The sequence below is a fragment of the Theropithecus gelada genome, chromosome 4 (assembly GCF_003255815.1).
Source record: "Theropithecus gelada isolate Dixy chromosome 4, Tgel_1.0, whole genome shotgun sequence".
Lineage (NCBI taxonomy): Eukaryota > Metazoa > Chordata > Mammalia > Primates > Cercopithecidae > Theropithecus > Theropithecus gelada.
In genome coordinates this window covers 161,123,986-161,146,545 of record NC_037671.1, presented here as the reverse complement: position 1 = coordinate 161,146,545, position 22,560 = coordinate 161,123,986, and the positions used below count along the sequence as shown (strand labels likewise).

The following is a 22,560-nucleotide window of genomic DNA, read 5'->3' as shown; positions in this document are numbered from 1 at the left end:
GCACACCTGTGGTCTCAGCTACTCAGGAGACTGGGGTGGGAGGATTCACTTGAACCCAGGAGGTCAAGGCTGCAGTGAGCCATGATTTGTGCCACAGCAGTCCTGCCTGGACTACACGAGACTGTCTCAAAAGGAAAAAACAAAAAAAGACATTTGGGATGCAGACCTGTAAGTTTGTTGCCAAAGCACTACTATTTGTCTCTACTGTAATTTTTTTTTTTTTTTTTTTCTGAGATGGTGTCTCACTCTGTCTCCCAGACTACAGGCATGTACCACCATGCCCAGCTAATTTTTGTATTTTTAAGTAGAGATGGGGTTTTGCCATGTTGGCCAGGCTGGTCTTGAACTCCTGACCTTAGGTGATCCACCCGCCTCGGCCTCCCAAAGTGCTGGGATTACAGGTGTGAGCCACTGCCCTCAGTTTGTCTCTATTATTATAGTAGATTCCCATTTTTAACATGAGATTCTAAAAATGTCAACGTCAATTCTTTTTTCTCTTTTTGGAGACGGAGTCTTGCTCTGTTGCCCAGGCTGGAGTGCAATGGCGCAACCTCGGTTCCCAGTAACTTCCACCTCCCAAGTTCAAGCCATTCTCATTCTCCTGCCTCAGCCTCCTGAATGGCCGGGACTACAAGTGCACGCTGCCACACCTGGTTAATTTTTTGTATTTTGTAGTAGAGACAGGGTTTCACCATGTTGCCCAGGCTGGTCTTGAACTCCTGAGCTCAGGCAATCCACCCACTCGGCCTCCCAAAGTGCTAGGATTACAGGCGTGAGCCACCGCGCACAGCCTGTCAACGTCAATTCTAATGTCAACTTAGTAAAGAGAAAAAGAAACCTAATTTTAAGCATGAGTATCATGATGATCATTTTTATTATTTTGTTTTTATATGGCAGCAGAGTGAGCCTGTAAACGTAGCCCTCTGCTGCAGAACCCCTCTTCTCCACCCATGTCTCACTCAGAGTATAATGCAAAGTCCTCACCTTAACCATAAGCCCTGTCACTTACTCATCTCACTCTGTTCCAGTCCCTCAGATCACCCGGTTGTTTCTGGAACACATTAGGTACTTGCAACCTCAGGGCCTTTGCACTTACTTTCTATAGAACATCATTATCACAGTAAGGCCTTCCTTGGGCTCCATCTGAAAAATTAAACATCCTTTTCCTGACATGTCATAATCCCCTTCATTTCTTTGTTGTCTCCTTAACGTTTATCTCAGTCTAATATTCTCTGTATTTTTCTCCTTTTTCATTCTGTGTATAGTACTTATTTATCTTCTTTGTCAGATCTTTTTCCCAAGTAGAATATAAATCCCACCAAGTCTCACGTTTTTGTCTTTTTTGGTGACTGCTGTCTTTTCAGTATACAGAACAGTGCCTGGAGCACATAGTAGATGTTCAGTGATTTACTGGGACATACACACTACACACTCCACTAACAGTTATTATAATAATGCAAAATAGGCTCTATTGGATCCTCATTTTACAGGTAATAAATCAAAGTACACCTCATAGCTTGAGACTTAGAGAAGTAGGTAAGTACCTTGGCCAGCAAGTGATGGGGCAGAAACTGAATGCATGTCTGTTGGACTCAAGCACTTCACCTCTAACTGGCAAACATTTGTTCAATATAAAGCCACTTAAGGATTCTGTTGGTCGTTAAGGAACAGACTTTTTAAAGCGTAAAAATAATAGAAGTTTGGTAGCTTAGGAACACAAAACATCATTTATATTGTTTGATGAAAATAGCCAAAAGGCTATAGTTATGTCATGATTTACATGATGTTTTCAAATAGAGGAAAAATGCTTGGAAGTCGTTAGAAAACTTGTAATAACTGAGTGGATCACTGTAACTCTAGTCACATGTACTTATTGTTGTAAAGTGTAACAATATTTTATTCTTCAAATTTACTGAATATTTATCAATGTGTATTTTTTCTTTTTCTTTTTTTTTAATCCACTCTTCATCTCATGTTTTTTTAATCTCGTTTTCAGACCCTCCGCCTGTGTTACGTGTTGATGACCGGCAGCGGCTGGCCCGGGAGCGACGTGAGGAAAGGGAGAAACAGCTAGGTACCCCAGGCCCTGTGTCCATGGCCCGGATTTGAATGGATGTCACTGTAATACCACAGTCTCTTGCATACCTTTATGAATTTTGCAGGTGGATTATGAAGCAGGATTTAGGATTTGATGATACAATATAAACATAGGGCTAAGTTTTAAGTAACAATAAATGCTAGCCTGAGGATTCAGGTAATTTTTTTTTTTTTTTGCAATCAATCACAGTTTAATGTGGCACTGGAGGAAAAGTATATATGAGTGGAGTGATAGTACAGCTTACATTTTACTACCAAGAAAATGCAAGGACAGTAAACATATGGTTCTTTTTTACGTGAAAAGTTATGAGATTATACACTGCCAGGGCACTTAACTGCCTTCTCTGTTAAAATTATGCTGCCATTGAACTTATAGACAGGTGCTACCAGGCTGCTGCCAGGAAAAGCATGTGCTGAGGTGTCTGATTTTTCTCTTATTACCTAAGGACCTTGTGAAAGGTTAGCAACTGCAATATTTGTCATATAATCACTGGAACCTGGATCACAGGACTATCTTTGCAGGAAGCTGAGACTAGAGCACTTAGAGATTGTACAGTTATTGTCTTCTAGAATACTGGGCAAGGAAGCAGGTGCCAACCCCTCCTTTACTTTGATGTCCATTTATGTAAACTTGCTAAAACAGGTTACTCTCTTGAAATTACCTGAACGATGTACCTTGAAAAGATTAAATGCCTGGTCAGCATGTGTGTGTACAGAGTGCCTGGGTATTCTAAAACTAGACTGACAGGGTATCAAATTTTTCCCAGCAGATGACCTGTAACTTCTTAAAGTTGTACTGCATTTTGTAAGAGTTAATGTTTCAACTGGGGACTCAGCCCCTGTATCTCATCCCTTTATTATTATTATTCCAAAGCCCAAATTTGTGAAATGTACTGGAAGTTGGTTTTCAAAAGTCTTTTGCTATTGTTTACATTCTTTCAACTCAGACTTGTTTCTGTCCCTTGCCATAATGGCCATATGAGGTCATTTATTTTGCTTCTGAGGTTTTTTAGGCACAGATTTCAGTGGCTTACTGGAAGTGAACATACTCTGCTGTTTTTCTGTGCCTAGAATTTCCTCCCTGGCCTGACAGGTTCCCTGCAGGCAGGTAGGTTCTTGGGGAGCAGGCTGTCTGTGGTCACCAGGGCTCTTCCTCCTGTGAATATGCCCATTGCTCTCCAGTAAGGTTGCTTTGACAAGCAAACCAGAAACTGAGAGAGGATGAAGGCAGAGCTGCTGAAACTAGAAGATGAGTAAAAATAAGAAACTGACTACTGTTTTAGGGTGGCTGTTATTTACACTCTGTTTTCAAATCCATGCGTGTGTCCTTTTCCCCTTCTATCCCATCAGGTCTCACACTTGGAGATCTCTTTAGTTATAGTGTGGATTCATATCTGCTTGAATAGAAGGAGTTCCATAGGTCAGGAGATCATTCCTGTATGATTTAAATCACATTGTGAATTAGCTTTTCCATACTTAACTCACACCTTTCCATTTGGGTTTCTTTATCTTACAAAACCAAGCATTAGTTTTTTGTGGAAAGCATGAATATGCTACTGGTGAAACAAAAATGACTTATACTGTAGAGGTGTAAGACTTACAGCTTTGAGCTTGCAGTTCTCCCTAAAAGTTGCCTACCTTTGTATATTGAGTGACTAGATTTTCTCTTAAGATGTAATGCTATATTTCAATTCATATTGATAACACAGGACATGACTCATTAGTTTATATATTCAAACACTGTATGTGCCATATATTGTATTTAAAAGATGACAAAAAGATGAATAAATGTTGACACCCAACCCTCTAGAGCTAGGTGTAGTCTAGTGGAAGGCCGATGAACAAATAGCAACTATTAACATCACAGCGCAGTGCATCCACTGTGACTGGGTATGCGCCAGGGGCATTGAGAGCCTGTAGAAGTGCCTACCCCAGCCTGGCTCTGCGAGGTGCCACGCAAGTTCCCAACTAAAGGATGAAAGGAGCCATTCAAAGGGATAGAAAAGCAGGCATTATAGAACAATATCTAAGAACAGGTGGGAAAAAGGCATTTGCTGAGAGACCCAACATGCTTTTCAGATTATTATATGGTTATATGTTATATATATATTATATTATATTATATTATATTATATTATATTATATTTAGATGATTGTATTATTCTAATACAGCTTAACTTTTTTGGTGAGCCAATATGTGATATACATAGTTTCTGTCTTCTCTCTCTCTTTGAAATGGGATCTTGTTATGTTGCCCTGGCTGGAGTGCAATAGCTGTTCACAGGTGTGATCACAGTGCACTACAGCCTCGACCTCCTTGGCTCCAATTATCCTCAGCCTCTTTAGTAGCTGGCACTGCAGACTCACGTCACCACACCTGGCATTTTTCTCTTTATTCTTACCCCTGCCATGTTAAATATCATAATTTTTAAAAATTCAATCTCATTTCTTTTTTCAATTGTCAGAGTCATAATTTTAAGGAAAATATATCCATTCTAATTTTTTTCTTTGCATTAATTTTATTTTCTTTACATTTTAGAGCAGTGCCTTTTTGCCTATTTTTTTTTTCTATTTTAACCATCATAATTGGAACTAAGTCTTGAGAGGCTGCCTTCAATCTTCATAAATACAGAAATGAGCATATATGCAAATATACATGCATATGTTATATACATTTGTAAAAGAGCCATTTAAAAATCTAATTTCAGCTGTGCCTTAGAGTACGTGAGGGTGATTTCTAAAAAATCTTCAGTACCAGTGGTAGCGTGGGGACTGGCTGGGAAGCGGGCGGTCGAGTGTGTCCTGTGTGGACGCGGATACTGCCCGAAGCTGGGTGTTCTCGTGAAGTTCTGACTTTCCAGGGAATGCTTGTGTTTGATTATTAAATGTCTATTATAGGACTTTGGGTGATCAGCCCATGACCTAGACCTCTAGACAAAATAAAACAGGGAAAATTTGCTAGAATCAAGCATGATGGATCCATGTTCAGTTGGAGTCCAGCTTCGTACTACAAATGAATGCCATAAAACCTACTATACTCGTCACACAGGTTTTAAGACTTTGCAAGAATTGTCATCAAATGATATGCTTTTACTTCAACTTAGAACTGGAATGACACTTTCTGGGAACAATGCAATTTGCTTTCATCATGTAAAAATTTACATTGACAGATTTGAGGGTTTACAGAAGTCATGTTGTGACCCATTTAACATACACAAAAAATTAGCCAAAAAAAATTTGCACGTAATTGACTTAGATGATGCCACTTTTCTGAGTGCAAAATTCGGAAGACAGCTTGTACCTGGTTGGAAGCTTTGTCCAAAATGCACACAGATAATCAATGGAAGTGTGGATGTTGATACTGAAGACCACCAGAAAAGGAAACCTGAGTCAGATGGAAGAACTGCTAAAGCTTTGAGGTCACTACAATTTACAAATCCAGGAAGGCAAACTGAATTTGCTCCAGAAACTGGTAAAAGAGAAAAAAGAAGGCTTACAAAAAATGTAACCGCTAGTTCAGACAGACAAGTGATAACAGCAAAGAGTAAGGTCTGTGATAGCCAAGGTCTCCTGATTTTTAGTGGGATGGACCTCTGTGACTGCCTCGATGAAGATTGCTTAGGATGTTTCTATGCTTGTCCTGCCTGTAGTTCTACCAAGTGTGGAGCTGAATGCCCCTGTGACCGCAAGTGGCTGTATGAGCAAATTGAAATTGAAGGAGGAGAAATAATTCATAATAAACATGCTGGATAATCTGTGGTACCAAACTATGGGGCCTTTAAAGGTCATTATTTCTAAAATTCTGTTACTCTAAGATACATTTTAAGCTTGATTGTCGTATGACAAAGATTTTAAAACCACCTCAGTGTGCCCTAATTTTTCATCTTGGGTGCTTTAAGATTCACTATTTGATAAAATTCAGATAGGCTATTTTTCAGCCTATTAAGCCTGTCTGGATCAATATAAACAAGTAGGGTGTAGGCAGTCCTCTATTTGCATGTTTCCCTTGGGCACAAATTTCAGTGACCCAGATTTAGTTTAAACACCGGTTTCCTTAACAGGAAGGAAAGGAAACTGGTAAGGAAACTGTTGTTAAAATCTAGGTTAAAATTTTAGTTAGCACAGTATAACTCTGAGTAATTACATGAAGTACAAACTTCTCTGCTAGTTCTTCAGTCTACAAATCGCTATGTAAATAACAGATATACTTCATGATTAATGACCAGTCATGTTGACTACTTTCAGATTCTTCCAGTGGTTTGTCCCTGTGTATCTGTTATTCAGTTCACTTACAGCAGAGCACGTAGTTATGCTGTCTCTTTGTCATCCACTTGACATTTTATAGAAGTGAATACTCAAAAGAACTGGCCAACAAAGATGAAAGTGCAGTAAAGCAATGAAAAATGATAACACTGGAAGTGAAATTTTAATCAAACATAAATGAATTTGTAGAAGAAGTCACTGACCATGGGAATATTGTTCTTGCTGCTGTGCATTCATAGGAGCTTAATGAAGGCAAACTTATCAACACAAATAAGAAACATGGTTGCAATAAAGACAAATGTGTCCCAGAGGAAGTGATGGTTAAAAAAAGAAAACTTTACATTAAAGGATATTTAATGTGAATATAGAAATATATCACAACACTGAAAGCACAAGCAATAAAAGGGTGGAAGCTGACCCAAACTTAAAAGAAGTATGAGTTTGCCATGAACATAAAAGATGCTCCCTCGGTATCATAAGTTACTTGCCAGAAAAAAAGGCAAGCCCTATTCAAACTACTTCGTTTTTACAATGAAATAAACCACTTTAGTTCTATTTCTAATGTTTTAAATTACAGTGTACTAAATATTTTTAAACATTTTTGCATTTTTTTCCTACATTTATAACTGATCTGAAGAATTTTTAATATTTTAGCAGTATCTTAAAGGTCATGGAACAATCATCATTTTCCCCATTGATTATTAAGATTTCAGGGCCGTTTTATGGTCCCACAGTACCACGCGAAATGAGGATCGCTTGTAGCTGGGAACAATGCTTGTTCCAGGGAAAACTGATTTTGATAGAACCGACTAGTTGAGTATTAAACTGTTTTGGGAATAATTTGTATATCTAAGTGCTGAAATATATTTCCCTTCTCCCCACTTATTCAAATAAAAAAAGTTTTAATACTGTAAAAAAACTTCAGTACCAAAAAAATATCAATGGGCACACCTGATCAACTATCTATAAACTGTGCTGTAACAGAAGCTATGACAGCAGTGGAAATTTTTTTTAAAGAAAAAAAGCTTAAAAGCTGCCACTTAATATTAAGGAAATCTTTGAACTGTGCTTAATTTAAAAAAAAAAAAAAAAACAGTTGGTAATGTCAACTCTTACTGACTTTCAAACTTTTAAGTTTTCAAGTTAAAAAAATTGGCCACCATTCCACAAACGCTGGCAAAGCACAGTTTAAAATGAATAGCCAGTGAGATTGGTTATTTACTGTTGGATGTAGGTTGAAGTTAACATTGAAATAGTTAGAGATTGTTTTAATCCACATATTTTAAAAAGCAAAGTAGAGAGAGGGAGAATAAAGGTCTGATTATTTTGTTATTGGTGGTATGGCATGTTTGTACTATTTTGCAAACAGAAAGGACCTATTAATAATTTTCTGTGGGTTAAATCTCTGAGTCATGCTTTGATGCTTTTATAGTAGGATTATGTCATGTGGCCTGCTCTTTCTGCATTATCCTTCAATTTTTCACAAAATCAGGCATAATTCTTCATGTATGAGATTATTCTGTCAGTTTCGTTGGGCACTTGTACTCTGAAAGGTTTATTTTTCTTCGTGAAAAAGTCTCTAACCACCCTATTCCATCTGATTCTATCCCCTCAAATTCTGTCTCTTGACTTCTGCATCTTTTTCACTATCTCTTGTCTAAGATTTAATTTTGTGTTTTCCAAGGGTGGGGTGGTGAATCTCATTTGTTCTCACAGGTTCACTCTCCTCTTTAAATATGGATTCCACATTTCTAGCTACTCGTAAGGCAGTAGATGCCTGCCTGTTTCTCGAAACTCTACTTCTATACAACTAAATTGTTCATTTTCTTTCATTCCAAAACTGACTCATCCTGGTAATGTCTGTGTCCCAATTAATTGCACCAATTTTTTTTTGGGGGGGCCCCAAGACATTATTTCAGTCATTTTTGATGCTTCTGCTAGAGACCCTAGGTTCTTTCTGACTAGCAGCTTAGCTATTAGATCTTTTGCAGAATAAAACATTCTCTCTTCCTTGACTGGCCCAATACTGTCCACTGACTAGTCTCCATCCTGGCATATTGGGCCACTTGTAGCCACCCAGTGGTCAGTCTGGACTCAGCCTAGTTCTCTAACTGGAGCTTCAACTATCTACTATTAACTAGCCTAGTAGGTAGGTAGAAGTTGACATACTCTAACCCTGAATCCATCTAGTCAGAAATCTAGCAGACTCTTATTTCAGATAAGAGTCTATGCCATTATATCAGCTGCCTCTGCCATTATCCTAGTTTGGGCTAATACATTTACTGCCTTGTTGTTCTTTATACTCCTAGCACTGTGTCACAATTAGTGCCAGTCCTTCTCTTTTAAGGGCTTCCTAGGAAATCTCCTTTTGAAAATGTATCATCCTTTCACTATATACTATATCTTATATAACTATCACATTTTAGTTCACATTCTACTGCTGTTTTATACACTACTGAATTTTTATCTATTTAGATTTTCTATCTCTGGTTGTATGTATTTTAAGCTTCCAAAAAATATGACTGTGGTCTCTAATTCTTTGTATCCCAACACATGGCACAGTGCTAAGTGTAAAACAAACACATAATAAATATTTGCCGATTTTCCTTACTCTATAATCTTCAGTGAAATAATAGCAATAATGATAAACAGTATTTATTGAGCACTAACTATGGGCCAGGCAGTGTTCTAAACACTCCACTCTGTATAATCCCATTTAGTAACAAATTAGCACAGTGGTTGTGCTTTTTATTGTGTGAGTCTGCCATAATTGGCAATGTAAGTTATTTAATAGAATGTCACTTGCTGTATTTTTAGAATACATTTTGATGAGTTAGCCAAAGGAAGTAATGGAGAGGATCTCAGAAAAATGGAATAGTTAATAGGACCCTTTTGTTTTTCTGCCCTATTACCCTTTTTTGTTGTTGTTGTTTGTTTGTTTTTTGATACAGTCTTGCTCTGTCACCTAGCCAGGAGTGCAGTGGCGTGATCTCGGCTCACTGCAACTTCCACCTTCCAGGTTCAAGCAATTCTCATGCCTCAGCCTCCCAAGTAGCTGGGATTACAGTCATGTGCTACCACGCCCAGCAAATTTTTGTATTTTTAGTAGAGATGGGATTTTGCCACATTGGTCAGGCTGGTCTGATTTTCCTGGCCTCAAGGGATTTGCCCGCCTTGACCTCCCAAAGTCCTGGGATTACAGACGTGAGCCACCACACCCAGCCCCTGTTAGCTTTTTAAGCATGATTTTAGTATGTACAGGATCACCACAGTCCATGTTAAAATTCCTCCACTAGTGGTGATGCTGTTAAGTAGAGAGAGATCCTTGTGCTTTATTTATGGGTGATGGGGTTTTCAGAAGTTTCAGGAGCTGGACAGGTATCCAGTTGTCATGGAGAAAGAGTTATTCTCCTTCCTTATAGAGGTATTCATAAGATGCATAGGTGCTATGTTGACTCCCGTTCGACAGAGGTTAAAATGTAAGTGTTGGAGCAGATTCTGAGATCTGCTTTGAGAAAACTTTATGGCATTGATCAGTTACTATCATTTGAGTCCATTAAGAGTAATTCTGTCTTTATGAACTTAGAATCGATCCTGGTTACCGATTTCTCTTCAGAAACCATTACTAGAACCAGAGTATATAGAATTTATGCAACAATATAAATTTTTTATTCAGAGAGCTTAAAATAAAACTAATCCCCCCTCCCTTTGTGTGATTTTATGTGTTAATTCAGTAATATTTAATGCGTAGATAGTATTGAACTGGGGATTCTGGAGTATTGAAGTGAAAAGAATAAATTTTCTAACCTCCTGGAATTTATATTCCAAGCAAGGAGTAAGATAATAGAAAATCAAACAAGATTACCTAGCATCTTAGCTGAAATTTCCCACACATCCCATAACCAGTCCATCAGCAAATACTCTTTGCTGTACCCTCAGAACATACCCAGAACGTAACTACTTCTCACAACCACCACTGCTGCCACCTTGGCCCAAGACAGCTAGATCTTTCACGTGGATTCTGCGATAGGCTCCCAACCAGTGTCCTCATTTCCTCCTCCTCCCACAGAGTCTGTTAACACAGCAGCCAGAGTGACCCAGTTGCAATATGGCCTGCCAGGCCTGACTCTGCTCCAGACCTTCCAACTCTTTCCATCTCACGTATAGTAGAAGTCAGAACCCTTACCATGGCTCAGCCCTGCTACCTGCTAACGTCCTCTCCTTTGCCCTCTCTCCTCCAGCCATGCTGGCTTCTTGCTGTTTCTTAAACACAACAGCCAAATGCACTCCACCTGGAGTGTTTTTCCTGAGAAATCCACATAGTTCATTCCCTCTCCTCCTACAGATTTCATTAAATGCCACCTTCTCAGTGAAGTCTTCTCCTACCATCTTACTCAAATTTTCAGCTCCCTCCAACCAAACCTTCTTTATTTTTCTCCCTAGTTCTGTCAACATCTAAGCATGTGGATATTTTACTTATTTGTTGATTATCTGTCAGCACCCCCGGAACATAAGCTCTGGAAGGGAAAGGATTTGTGTCTTTTTTTTTTCATTTCTGTAGCTTAGTATCTAGAACAGCTTGGCACATAGTCAATGTCCAACAATTGTTTGTTTAATGTTAAGTGGAGATTAATGCAGGAGGTATTGCAAATTAGTTAAAACATTACTAAATTATCATGTAAGACCTGCCCTTACGATAGTTCAGTCAAACAGATGTTAAATTCTTATTAGTAATCATTTTCTCAGGTGAACAAGAATACAGAGATAATCTATTAGCATAGTCCTTAAATTTTCCTATGGATCTATCCTATTATCTGCGGATAATCTATTATGATTTGCCTTAAATTTTCATCTTCATATATTATAAAACTAATAGTTTTACAATATGTCGACAAGAAAGTTCAAGAGAATATTTAAGAACTGTGTAGCAGACAAACTACTCTACGCTTGGGGAGACACAGAGCTTCCCTTTTTCAAGATAATAACAAGTAAGTTTGGAGCATTGATTGTGCTTAAGTTTTGTTTAAGTGTCTTGGAACATGTTAGGCACTCAGTAAACATGTAATTATTTAGTCTTTTTCTGAAACCAAAATTTTTAGATGAATAGAGTCAAATTCCTAATTGGTACTTTCAGAGATTCTATAAAATCATGACAGAGAATGTATGATGGACTGACATAGCTCTTGAAGAAAAATGTCAGCTTACAAATCTACAATTTCATTTATATTGGGTTTTGTAGCTAAGTTCAAAGCTAAGATATATCATAATGCAATATTTTAGAAAGAATAAGACAATATAAAAAGAGTTTTAACCTTTGAACAAACTTTGGTTAAATTACGTGTGAGGGGCTTTTTTTTTTTTTCTAGATAAATTCATCGGGCTTCTTTTGCCTCCTAATCATAGCTTTCTTGCTGTGCTTCTTTTTTTCCCTCTCTCATCTCAGTGTGTTGTCAACTCAGTGAGTGACGGCACTACTAATAAGAGTGTGGTCAAGAGATAAATGGTTATTTCAACCTGGTTTAGAATGTTCATCCCAAAAATGCTGATAACAATTTAGTAATAATTAGTAAATAATAATGCTGTACTCTTGGTTCGAGTTGGGAGTGAAACTCCCCCTGATTTCATTCTTCACATTACTTGATTCAGATGGTTTTTGGTTTTAACAAAGGACTTTCCTCTTTAGAGACTGTCCAGGAAAAAAAGGGGTCAGAGGAGGCTTTAGGGAAGTAATCTTTCTAATCCAAATATCTAATGGATAAACTTCGGCATATCTGTCACCAGTCTCAGCATCTGCATCGCCTAAAATTGTCACTTAGTGAATGTAGTGTACAAAAGCTCGTGAGGCTGTCAGGCAGGTTATTACCAGCTGAGGGACCTAAATGCATCTTAGTGAGAGGAATATGGATGTTAGCACATACCAGAGTAGCTGTATCATGAGTCAGGCTCAGGACTGGAAAGAATAAATGCTGGTTACTGCATGGATTAGGTAAGCAGAAACTGAAGCCTGAACATAAAATGAGTCATTATGACAAAACAGCCATTATTTTTTTCTCCCCAAATTACTTTGCCTTTAAGAGCGAAGATAAAAAGATCTTAAAACCTGAAAAGTAAGGGGTCTTGTAAACAGATGACGGTAGAGGCTAAGAGTGGCATCGGAAGATCAGGACCTTCACATTTGGATGCCCAGCTCTTTCTTGCTAGTATAGAAAAGGAGCTGTGGTCTTTGGAAAGTGTTCCAATTCATGCCTTTTAGCATAATGGCTCATTGTTTGCTTCTGGAGTCAGACAATCCAGAGTTTGAATGCCAACTCCATCACTTATTTGTTGTGAGACATGGGGCAGGTTACTTCGCTCCTCTGTATCTCTCAGACTTCTCATAATAAAATAAGTTGAATAGCAGTGTCGGCCTCATAGAGTGGCTGCAAAGACAATACCTATAAATCACTTGCGTCAGCATGAAGCAAGAGCTGACGACATCTCACCATGATGATGATGGTGATAAAGATGAGGATGGCAGGTCATATGATTCCACAAATACTGACTTAGATTCCTGGACTTAGAGAAGCCTAAGGCGTAGCAGAGAGAGGTGGGGTACGTCTGTGCCTCCTCGTCCATTAGGGTGGGGCTAAGTAGGACAGCCCCAGGTGAAGAGAATGGCAACATTCTTTGAGGAGTGAAAGTACTTAGGGTTAAGACAGTAACAGAAAGATTCCAAGGACAACCATTGCCCTATTTAGCAGAAGTCCATTATTTTACTGAAGGCTAACATTCCTTTAAGTCTAACCCTGAGATAGTAAGTCCTTTCTTACCTCAAAAGTCATTCAGCCTACATATAAGAAAAGCTCTTAATCTCCACCTGTGTAACTACTATTCTAGCACCTCAATCCCGTTAGCCCACCACTGTGTACAGGGACAGGGCAGAATGGGAAGGACCCTCCGTGCAGGAGCACGGTGTTGCGGGGATCCTCCAAGGTCACACTTCTTATCAGGCAGCTCTCCACTGAATGCTTTTAATGACAAGTTGAGAAGGCTTTGAGTTATCACCAAAGCCCATTGTGAATCACTGTGTTTGGAGATCACTCTGTCCTTTAACTCTTTAATTCATTTATTCAAGCATATTTTAACCATCTGCTAGACTAGACATTGTGGGTATAGGGAAGAATTCACGAACACATAAAAGCAGAGTAGCTATCATCTGCAGTGTAAGTGCTATGAGGGAGTCTGAATCCAGCTAGCAGCTGGGGCTCCTGTGCTGTGGTCATCAGGAAAGGCTCCTCAGAGGAAGGAGCTTCTGAGCTAGGACTTGAAAGACAAAAGTTTGCCAGGTGGAAGGAGGTGTGTGTGAAGGTGCATGATCCTATGGTCAATCCAAGGGGTTGGACAGGGAACAGTAGGAGAACTAACACGTTTTCAAGCACGACAATGACTTCAGGTCTGTTTCTTGAGGAAGGTATCCGTGAGACTAATGGATTTGAAGTGGTTGAAGACTAAAAATGAGAAGTGAGAAAGGAATGAGAGTTTAAAGTAGTAGTAAAAAGATTGGAGAGACTACAACAGATTCAAGCGATCATTCTATGTTTTTCTGTTTTTTTCACATTAGAGACAGGGTTTCATTCTGTCATCCAGGATGGAGTGCAGTGGTGCAATCATAGCTCACTGCAGCCTCAAACTCTTGGGCTGAAGGGACCCTTCTGCCTCAACCTCCCATGTACCTGGGACTACAGGCATGTGCCAACAAGTCCAGATAATTTTTTTTCTTTTTTGTGGAGATGGGGGTCTTGCTATGTTGCCATGCTAGTCTCAAACTCCTGAGCTCAAGCAGCCCTCCCACCTTGGCCTCCCAAAGTACTAGGATTACAGGGGTGAGCTACCGTACCGAGCTGAGAGATCATTCTGATGTAACAATTGATGGGGCCAATTATATGGATGTGTTGAGTTAGGGTGCACCATCCATGAGGGAGACATTGTGGAAGACTTGAAGTGACTAACTTTGTAGACCATTTGGTCTCAGGAATCTACTGTCAGAATACAGAAGACAGAGCAAGTTCCAGTTTGGAGCAGGTAAGAATGTGCAGATAGTAAATAAGATTATATGATGGATCTGACCGAGAAATCCAGGTGGAAATTTGAAGCATGCAGAAGTGAATATAGAGGCAATATTGTAGAGTAACTGAGTACAAGTTTTAGAGTCAGAGCTGAATGAAAATCCCAGCTGTTTCTTTTAGACCATGTGATGATCTTGGAAGCATCGTTTCACTTCTTTGGGTCTTTTTCCTCATTTGATCTTCAGTTCTATTTTTTCTGGAAGTAATATTCCCACAGTTCCCATTTGTGTTTTGATTTGCTGGATAGCCATTTGATCATTATTTTTGTGTGTTACTTGACATTTTACTTTAGTTTTGTTTCTTTTAAACAACATAGCTGGGTGTGTTTGTTTTTAACACATTCTGAAAGTCTTAATAGGCTTGATTTTAGTCCATCTAGCTTTTTTTTTTTAAACTTTGTTTCCCCCCCTCCTTTTTTTTTTTTTTTTTTTTTGAGACAGTCTCGCTCTGTTGCCCAGGCTGCCCAGGCTGGAGTGCAGTAGCATGATCTTGGCTCACTGCAGCCTCCACCTCCCAGGTTCAAGCAATTCTCCGGCCTCAGCCTCGCTAGTAGTTGGGACTACAGGCGCCCACCACCACACCTGGCTAATTTTTTGTATTTTTAGTAGAGATGGGGTTTTTCCGTATTAGCCAGGATGGTTTTGATCTCCTGACCTCATGATCCACCCACCTCGGCCTCCCAAAGTGCTGGGATTACAGGCGTGAGCCGCCACACCCGGTCTTTTTCCCCCTTTTTTTAAAAAAGAAAAACTTTTTGGCCGGGCGTGGAGGCTCACACCTGTAATCCCAGCACTTTGGGAGGCTGAGGCAGGCGGATCACAAGGTCAGGAGATCGAGACCATCCTGGCTAACACAGTCAGACCCTGTCTCTACTAAAAGTACAAAAAATTAGCTGGGCATGGTGGCAGGCGCCTGTGGTCCCAGCTACTTGGGAGGCTGAGGCAGGAGAATGGCGTGAACCCGGGAGGCGGAGCTTGCAGTGAGCTGAGATGGAGCCACTGCACTCCAGCCTGGGCGACAGAGTGAGACTCGTCTCAAAAAAAAAAAAAGAAAAAGAAAAACCTTTTTATAGGAGGGGCAGGGCTGGTAGTATAGAGGTAGGGGTTGATTTGATGTAAGTACCATTCATTCCATGATTATCTTTAACAATTTGAAAGGTGTGGTAAACTTTTCCATTCTATTAATGATTACATTTTCATTCTTGTTTCTTGACTATTAAATAAAACTAATTAGTATTTCCTACAAAAATGCTCTAAGACCTATAAAATGTTTTTACTTTCCATCTTTAGATGTTGTTTTTTTATTTTACAACTTCCTTCTAAAATTGATGAGCGTAGGTTAAGCCATTAGATTCCTTTTTAAAAAGAATTATTATTCAGCACATATATTCAGTCAGCATATAATATGAAAATGACTTTTATTTGAATATAAGTAATCACAACAGTTATTGAGATAAAGCATAAAGGTTAAAATTTTAACACTCAAAATCAAAACAAAACGAAACTGGACCAGGTACAGTGGCTCATGCCTATAATCCCAGCACTTTGGGAGGCTAAGGCAGGAGGATCACTTGAGCCCAGGAGTTTGAGACCAGCCTGGACAACACAGCAAGACTCTGTCTCTACAAGGAATAAAAGAAAACGAGCCAGACATGGTAGCGCATGCCTGTAGTCTCAGCTACTCAGGAGCTGAGGCTGCAGGATCACTTGAGACTGGGAGGTCAAGGCTGCAGTGAGCCATTACTATGCCATTGTACTTCAGCCTGAGTTACAGAGCAAGACCCTGTCTCACAAAAAAAGAAAAAGAAAAGGAATCTAATTGTAATCCCACACATGTCCTCAAAGGTAAAAACAAAAAAATCAAGTCATGGGAATTAATTGGAAGAGATCTTGGAGATCATTTTGTATACTCTTTCTAATGTAGAAGTAGGAGAATTTGGCTAATTTTCCCAAGATCACACAGAATTAGTAGCAAACTCAAGACCCAAACTCAGATGTTCTCATCACTTTTCATTTTCTGACTCTTCATTATATTACTGGCTATTCTGGTAGCCAGTGTTACCCATAATCCTTCTATATCTTAGTATGAAACTGAGACAGCAGGTCTGTATGTTTCGGAGGATAAGTGATAATATTGCTCTAGTCTCTGAATGTCACCTTTTCTTTTCTCTCATACAGCAGTGAAATAGGTGCTCCCCTGATACAGAAGTAAGCCTCTTCAGAGGTACCAGGCTGGACTCTAGATTGTTGAATGTGATGACAGGGGCATGTGGAGTGTTACGCACAACCCATGAGTGCACTGAGTTCAGTTCTACCTGAGTTTCTTCCTGTTAGTTGCATGCTCTATGTATTAGTCTGTTTTCCCACTGCTGGTAAAGACATACCTGATACTGGGAAGAAAAAGAGGTTTAATTGGACTTAAAGTTCCACATGGCTGGGGAGGCCTCAGAATCATGGCAGGAGTTGAAAGGCACTTCTTACATGGTGGCAGCAAGAGAAAATGAGGAAGATGCAAAAGTGGAAACTCCTGATAAAACCTTCAGATTTCGTGAGACTTATTCACTACCACAAAAACAATATGGGGGAAACTACTCCCACAATTCAAATTATGTCCCACAGGGTCCCTCCCACAACACGTGGGAATTATGGGAGTACAATTCAAGATGAGATTTGGGTGGGAACACAGAGCCAAACCATATCACTCTGTGTGGCAGTAGGACAGGAATTATTGATTATCGTAAAGGCTATCATTATCTGCATTTATTGAATCCCTGCGATGTACATGGCACTATGCTAAGTGTTTTATATGTTACTGTGAGCCACAAAACAGCCCTGTCAGGAAGTTGGTGCCATAGTAACTTGAGGGAACAAGGCCACCAAAGTCATTATTTGTTCAGTGGCACATGCTTGTAAGTGGCAAGACTGGGGTGGGCCCAAGTTCCTATGAAGCCAGAAACTGTCCTCTATCCACCACACTGCCCTGTTTTTCATTTTTAATTCCTTTTCATACAGAATCACTATGTATTTCTACATGGAGTCTAGTCTACATGGACTCTAGATTGATTTCTCCTTTGTATGGTACTGATATATTGTTACAGTGTCATTAAAATATCTTGGTGTCAGCAGCTCAGGGATGGGACTGACTCATTAGTGTCCAGTATTTCAGGGGCTACAGTGGGTTTTCATTTCATTTTATAATGTGATCCCATAGGCCAGGGATAAATTGTGACTTCGGAAGAGTAAAGGTTAATAGTAATCACAGTTCAGTTTTTGGACATACTATTCTTTTACAGAGCTGCCTGTTTATGAAATTAAGTGATTGTTAATGATTTTAATACTGAATGAGTTGTATTCATCTACTAGGGATGCCACAACAAAATAACATAGACTGGGTAGCTTAAACAACAGAAATTCATTTTCTCACAGCTCTGGAGGCTGGGCACTCCAAGATCAAGTTCAGCTTCTGGTGAGGGCTCTCTTCCTGGCTTACAATGGACCACGTTATCCTCAAATGGTATTTCCTCTGAATCTGTTAGGTTAGGGTGCCATCTTTATGACCTCATTTAACCCTGATTACCTCCTAAAGGTCCTGTTTTCAAATGCATTCACCTTGGGGGTTAGGGCTTCAGCATATGAACTTGCCGGGGGAGGTGGTGGGGGGAATAATTCAGTCAATAACAGTTGCTGAGGATGTTCTCATGTATTCAAAATTTTCGTTTCTTGATGAGAAAATACATAACCTCAACATTATCCATAGGGAATATTTTAACCCATTCTAGAAGTCTTAACCCCAATAGACTTGATTTTACACCTTCTAGCTTATTTTTTAAACTTTGTTTTTTTCCCTTTAAAAAAAGAACTTTTTATGGAAGGGCCAGGTATTAAAGCATTACATCTCTTAGAATAAATTAACTTTTTATTTTTATTAAAATATTGAAATACTTTGTTATCCTTCCATTTAAAATGTTACATGACCTATATTTAGCAATAACCCTGCGCTCACCAGTATGCTCTGCAATAGGCAAGTGTTGTTTAATTTGCCTGTTTGCTGTGTGACTGTTTAAAGAAGGCACTGCATTAGGATCTGCACTTCCTGGTAGAAAATAGTACTGGAATTCAATAAAAGTTGGATAGACAAAGAAATATTCTTCCTTTAAATGATTATTTGGGGTAAAACTAATTATTGTTGCAATAATGTCTAGCCGTGTTGTGATTTATAGCACAACTTTAAGAACTACCTTTATTTTTCTAAGAAATTACGATGATGATGATGGCAAAAGCAACAATAATAGCTAATATTTACTGAACGTTTACTACATGCAGGAAAGTATTCTAACCATATTAAGTGTAATTATTTTGTTAATCCTTATAGTGAATTTATGAGAAAGATCCTCTTTTTCCCCACATCTTCACCTGGCAAAACTGAGGAATAGGGAGGTTAAGCAATTTACCAAAGACTGAAACAGTTACGGGTGAATGAATCAGGAAGTAGTTCCTACTGAATTATACAATAATTATTAAGACCCTTGGATATGTTCAAGTTCTGAAAGGCACCATGGAGAACACACACAAAAAGATTCTAGCCAAAGCAATTAGGCAAGAGAAAGAAATAAAGACCATCCAAATTGCAAAGGAGGAAGTAAAATTGTCCCTGTTTGCAGACAACATGGTCCTATACATAAAAACCCCTAAAAACTTCACCAAAAATCTCTAAGTATGGATAAATTAATTCAGTAAAATTGCAAGGTACAAAATTAACATAAAAAATCAGTAGTGTTTCTATAACCCAGTGACAAATCAGTAGAAAAAGAAATCAAGAAAGCAGTCCCATTTACAGTAGCTACAAAAAAAAAAAAAAAAAAAAAATACTTAGGAGTAAATGTAACCAAGGAGGTAAAAGTTTGCTACAAGGAAAACTGAAAACACTGATGAAAAAAATTGAAAAGATCACAAAAAAGTGCAAGACATCTCATGTTCATCAATTGGAACAATTAATATTGTGAAAATGACCATACTCAAAGTGATCTACAGATTCAATGCAATTCCTACCAAAATACCAATGACATTCTTCACAAAAACAGGAAAAAAAAAATCTTTATATGGAACCACAGAAGACCCCAAATAGTCAAAGCAATCCTGAGCAAAAAGAACAAAGCTAGAGGCATCAAACGACCTGACTTCAAGATATTAAGCTTTGATTACACAACTATAGTAACCAAAACAGCATAGTAGTGCCATAAAAACAGACACACAGACCAATGGAACAGAATAGAGAACTCGGAAATAAATGCATGTCTTTACAGCCAACTGATTTTCAACAGAGGTACCAAGAACATTCAGTGGGGAAAGGATAGTCTCTTCAAAAAATGTTGCTGGGAAAACTGGATAATCCATATGCAGAAAAATGATACTAGATCCCTATCTCTCACCATATACAAAAATCAACTCAAAATGGATTAAAGACTACAATGTAAGCTGAAACTATGAAACTACTAGAAGAAAGCATTGGGGAAATGCTTCAGGACATTGATTTGAACAAAGAGTTTTGGGGTAAGACCTCAAAAGCAAAGACAACAAAAGCAAAAATAGACAAATGGGATTACATGAAGCCAAAAACCTTCTGCACAGCAAAGGAAACACAGAAGAGACAGTGTATAGAGTGGGAGAAAATATATGCAAACTATTCGACAAAGCATTAGCAACCAGAATATGTAAGGAACTCAATAGGAAAGAAAGAAAGAAAGAGAGAGAGAGAGAGAGAGAGAGGGAGGGAGGGAGGGAGGGAGGAAGGGAGGAAGAAAGGAAGGAATCCAAATTAAAAATGGGCAAATGATCTGAATAGCATTTCTCAAAAGAAGACATAGAAGTAACCAACAGTCATCTGCAAAAATGATCAACATTACTAATTATCAGGGAAATGCAAATCAAAATCACAATGAGACATAGCACCCCAGTTAGAATGGCTATTATCAAAAAGACAAAAAACAACAGATACTGATGAAGGTGCAGAGAAAGGGGAACACTAGTACACTGCTGTAGGAATGTAAATTAGGGTAGCTGCTATGGAAGACAGTTTGGAAGTTGCTCAGAAAATTAAAAATAGAACTACAGTATGACCCAGCAATCCCACTACTGGGTATATAGCCTAAAGAAAGGAAATCAGACTATCTGACAGACTATTTACCATAGCCAAGATATAGAAGTAACCTAAGTGTCCATCAGTGGATGAATGGATAAAGAAAATGTGATATATATATATACACACACACACATACAATGGAATATTATTCAACCGTAAAAAAGAATGAAACACTGTCATCTACAACAACGTGGATAAAACTGCAGGTCACTGTGTTAGAAGTAAGACAGGCACAGAAAGACAGATATTCTATGTTCTCATATGTGGGAACTAAAGAAAGGTGATCTCATGGAGATAGTGAGTCGAGTGATGCTTGGCAGGGCCTGGGAACAGAAGGGTGGGCGGTTAAAGACAGGTTCATTAATGGGTACAATATACAGCTAGATCGAAGGAATAAATTCTAGTATTCAATAGCACAATAGGATGACTGTTAACAATAATTTATTATATATATGACATATGTATAAGAGAAGATTTGAAATGTTCCCAACACAAAGAAGTAATAAATGTCTGAGGTGATGGGTATCCTAGATACCCTGATTTGATTACTGCATACTGTATGCATGTATCAAAATATCAAATGTACCCTGTAAATAGTACAGTTACTGTACATCAATAAAAAACGTAAAAAGTAAAATTAAACCTATCAATAGGTAACTGGTTATAAAAAATAATGTGCATAGGCAATGAAATACCATACAGCTACTAAAAAGCTTTAAAAAGAGGCTCAATAAAAATCAGTCACCTGCAGGTGGAAAGGTTTTCTTTAAAAAAATTTCCTTTCTGCATGGGCGTGGTGGCTCACGCCCTGTAATCCCAGCACTTTGGGAGGCCGAGGTGGGCGGATCACGAGGTCAGGAGATCAAGACCATCCTGGCTAACACGGTGAAACCCCATCTCTATTAAAAATACCAAAAATTAGCTGGGTATGGTGGCACGCACCTGTAGTCCCAGCCGGTCAGGAGGCTGAGGCAGGAGAATCGCTTGAACGTGGGAGGCAAAGGTTGCAGTGAGCCAAGATCGTGCTACTGCACTCCAGCCTGGGAAACAGAGCAAGACTCTGTCTCAAAAAAACAAAAACACACAAACAAACAAAAAAATTACCTTTGCTACAGAGAAATCGGAACATAAGAAATGGTAGGCCAGGTGTTGTGGCTCAGGCCTGTAATCCCAGCACTCAGAAGGCTGAGACAGGGGCATCTCTTGAAGCCAGGAGTTCGAGACCAGCCTGGTCAATGTAGTGAGACCCCAGCTCTACAAAAAAGAAAAAAAAAATTGCTGAATGTGGTAGCATGCACCTGTAGTATCTGTTAGGAGGCTGAGGCAGGAGGATTGCTTGAGCTCAGGAGTTTGAGGTTGCAGTGAGCTGTGATGACACCACTGCACTCCAGCCTAGGAGACAAAGTGGGACCCTGGCTCTAAAATAAATAGATATATACATAGATAGAAAAAGAGAAATAGTAAAGTTTGTGGTAGATGTCGCAAGATCAGCAGTGAGCTCTGGAAGAGATGACACTTCTGCGGAAGACCTTAGAGTACAGCGTTTCTCCAAATGCCATCCATGGGTCACTTGTCTCAACTACCTGTGAGATTTATCCAAAATCAAATGACTGGGCCTCATCCTAGAATTAGCACCTCTAAATATGAGAAGTGGAGCTCTGGGATCTGCATTTGAACTAGACATTTGCCCCTTCCCCCCACACAGTTCCAACAGTAATTCTGACATATATTACAATTATGAGTATGCCTTCTTAAAAAATGGATCTGCTTGGATAAAAAATGATGACAGCTTTCCCAACAGGGCAATAACAGAGGCAAAGATCTGGGAGAAGCATGGTTTGATGGGAGGTGCTAATATTAAGGAGATGGGATCTAATTAGAATGCAGAGACTATTTCGGAGAGCAGTGGGGAGGAAGGCCAAATAAGGATATTAAAGCCAAAATAGGACTGTAGCAA

At 39.0% G+C, this 22,560-nt stretch overlaps 1 protein-coding gene and 1 pseudogene across 11 annotated transcripts in view; both read left to right on the top strand.

The window, feature by feature from the left end:
- Window positions 1–22,560, top strand: part of MAP7 (microtubule associated protein 7) — a 211,308-nt gene that overhangs the window by 137,985 nt on the left and 50,763 nt on the right. For all 10 annotated transcript variants that reach the window (XM_025382724.1, XM_025382723.1, XM_025382719.1 and 7 more), the window contains one exon: window positions 1,997–2,074. In XM_025382724.1, coding sequence (XP_025238509.1) covers window positions 1,997–2,074 — 78 coding nt within the window. The remainder of the gene's footprint in view (window positions 1–1,996; window positions 2,075–22,560) is intronic.
- On the top strand, window positions 4,865–7,279 carry LOC112622814 (annotated as a pseudogene). The gene is made up of 2 exons (XR_003119031.1): window positions 4,865–4,932; window positions 4,994–7,279. The product of XR_003119031.1 is annotated as an ARL14 effector protein pseudogene (transcript).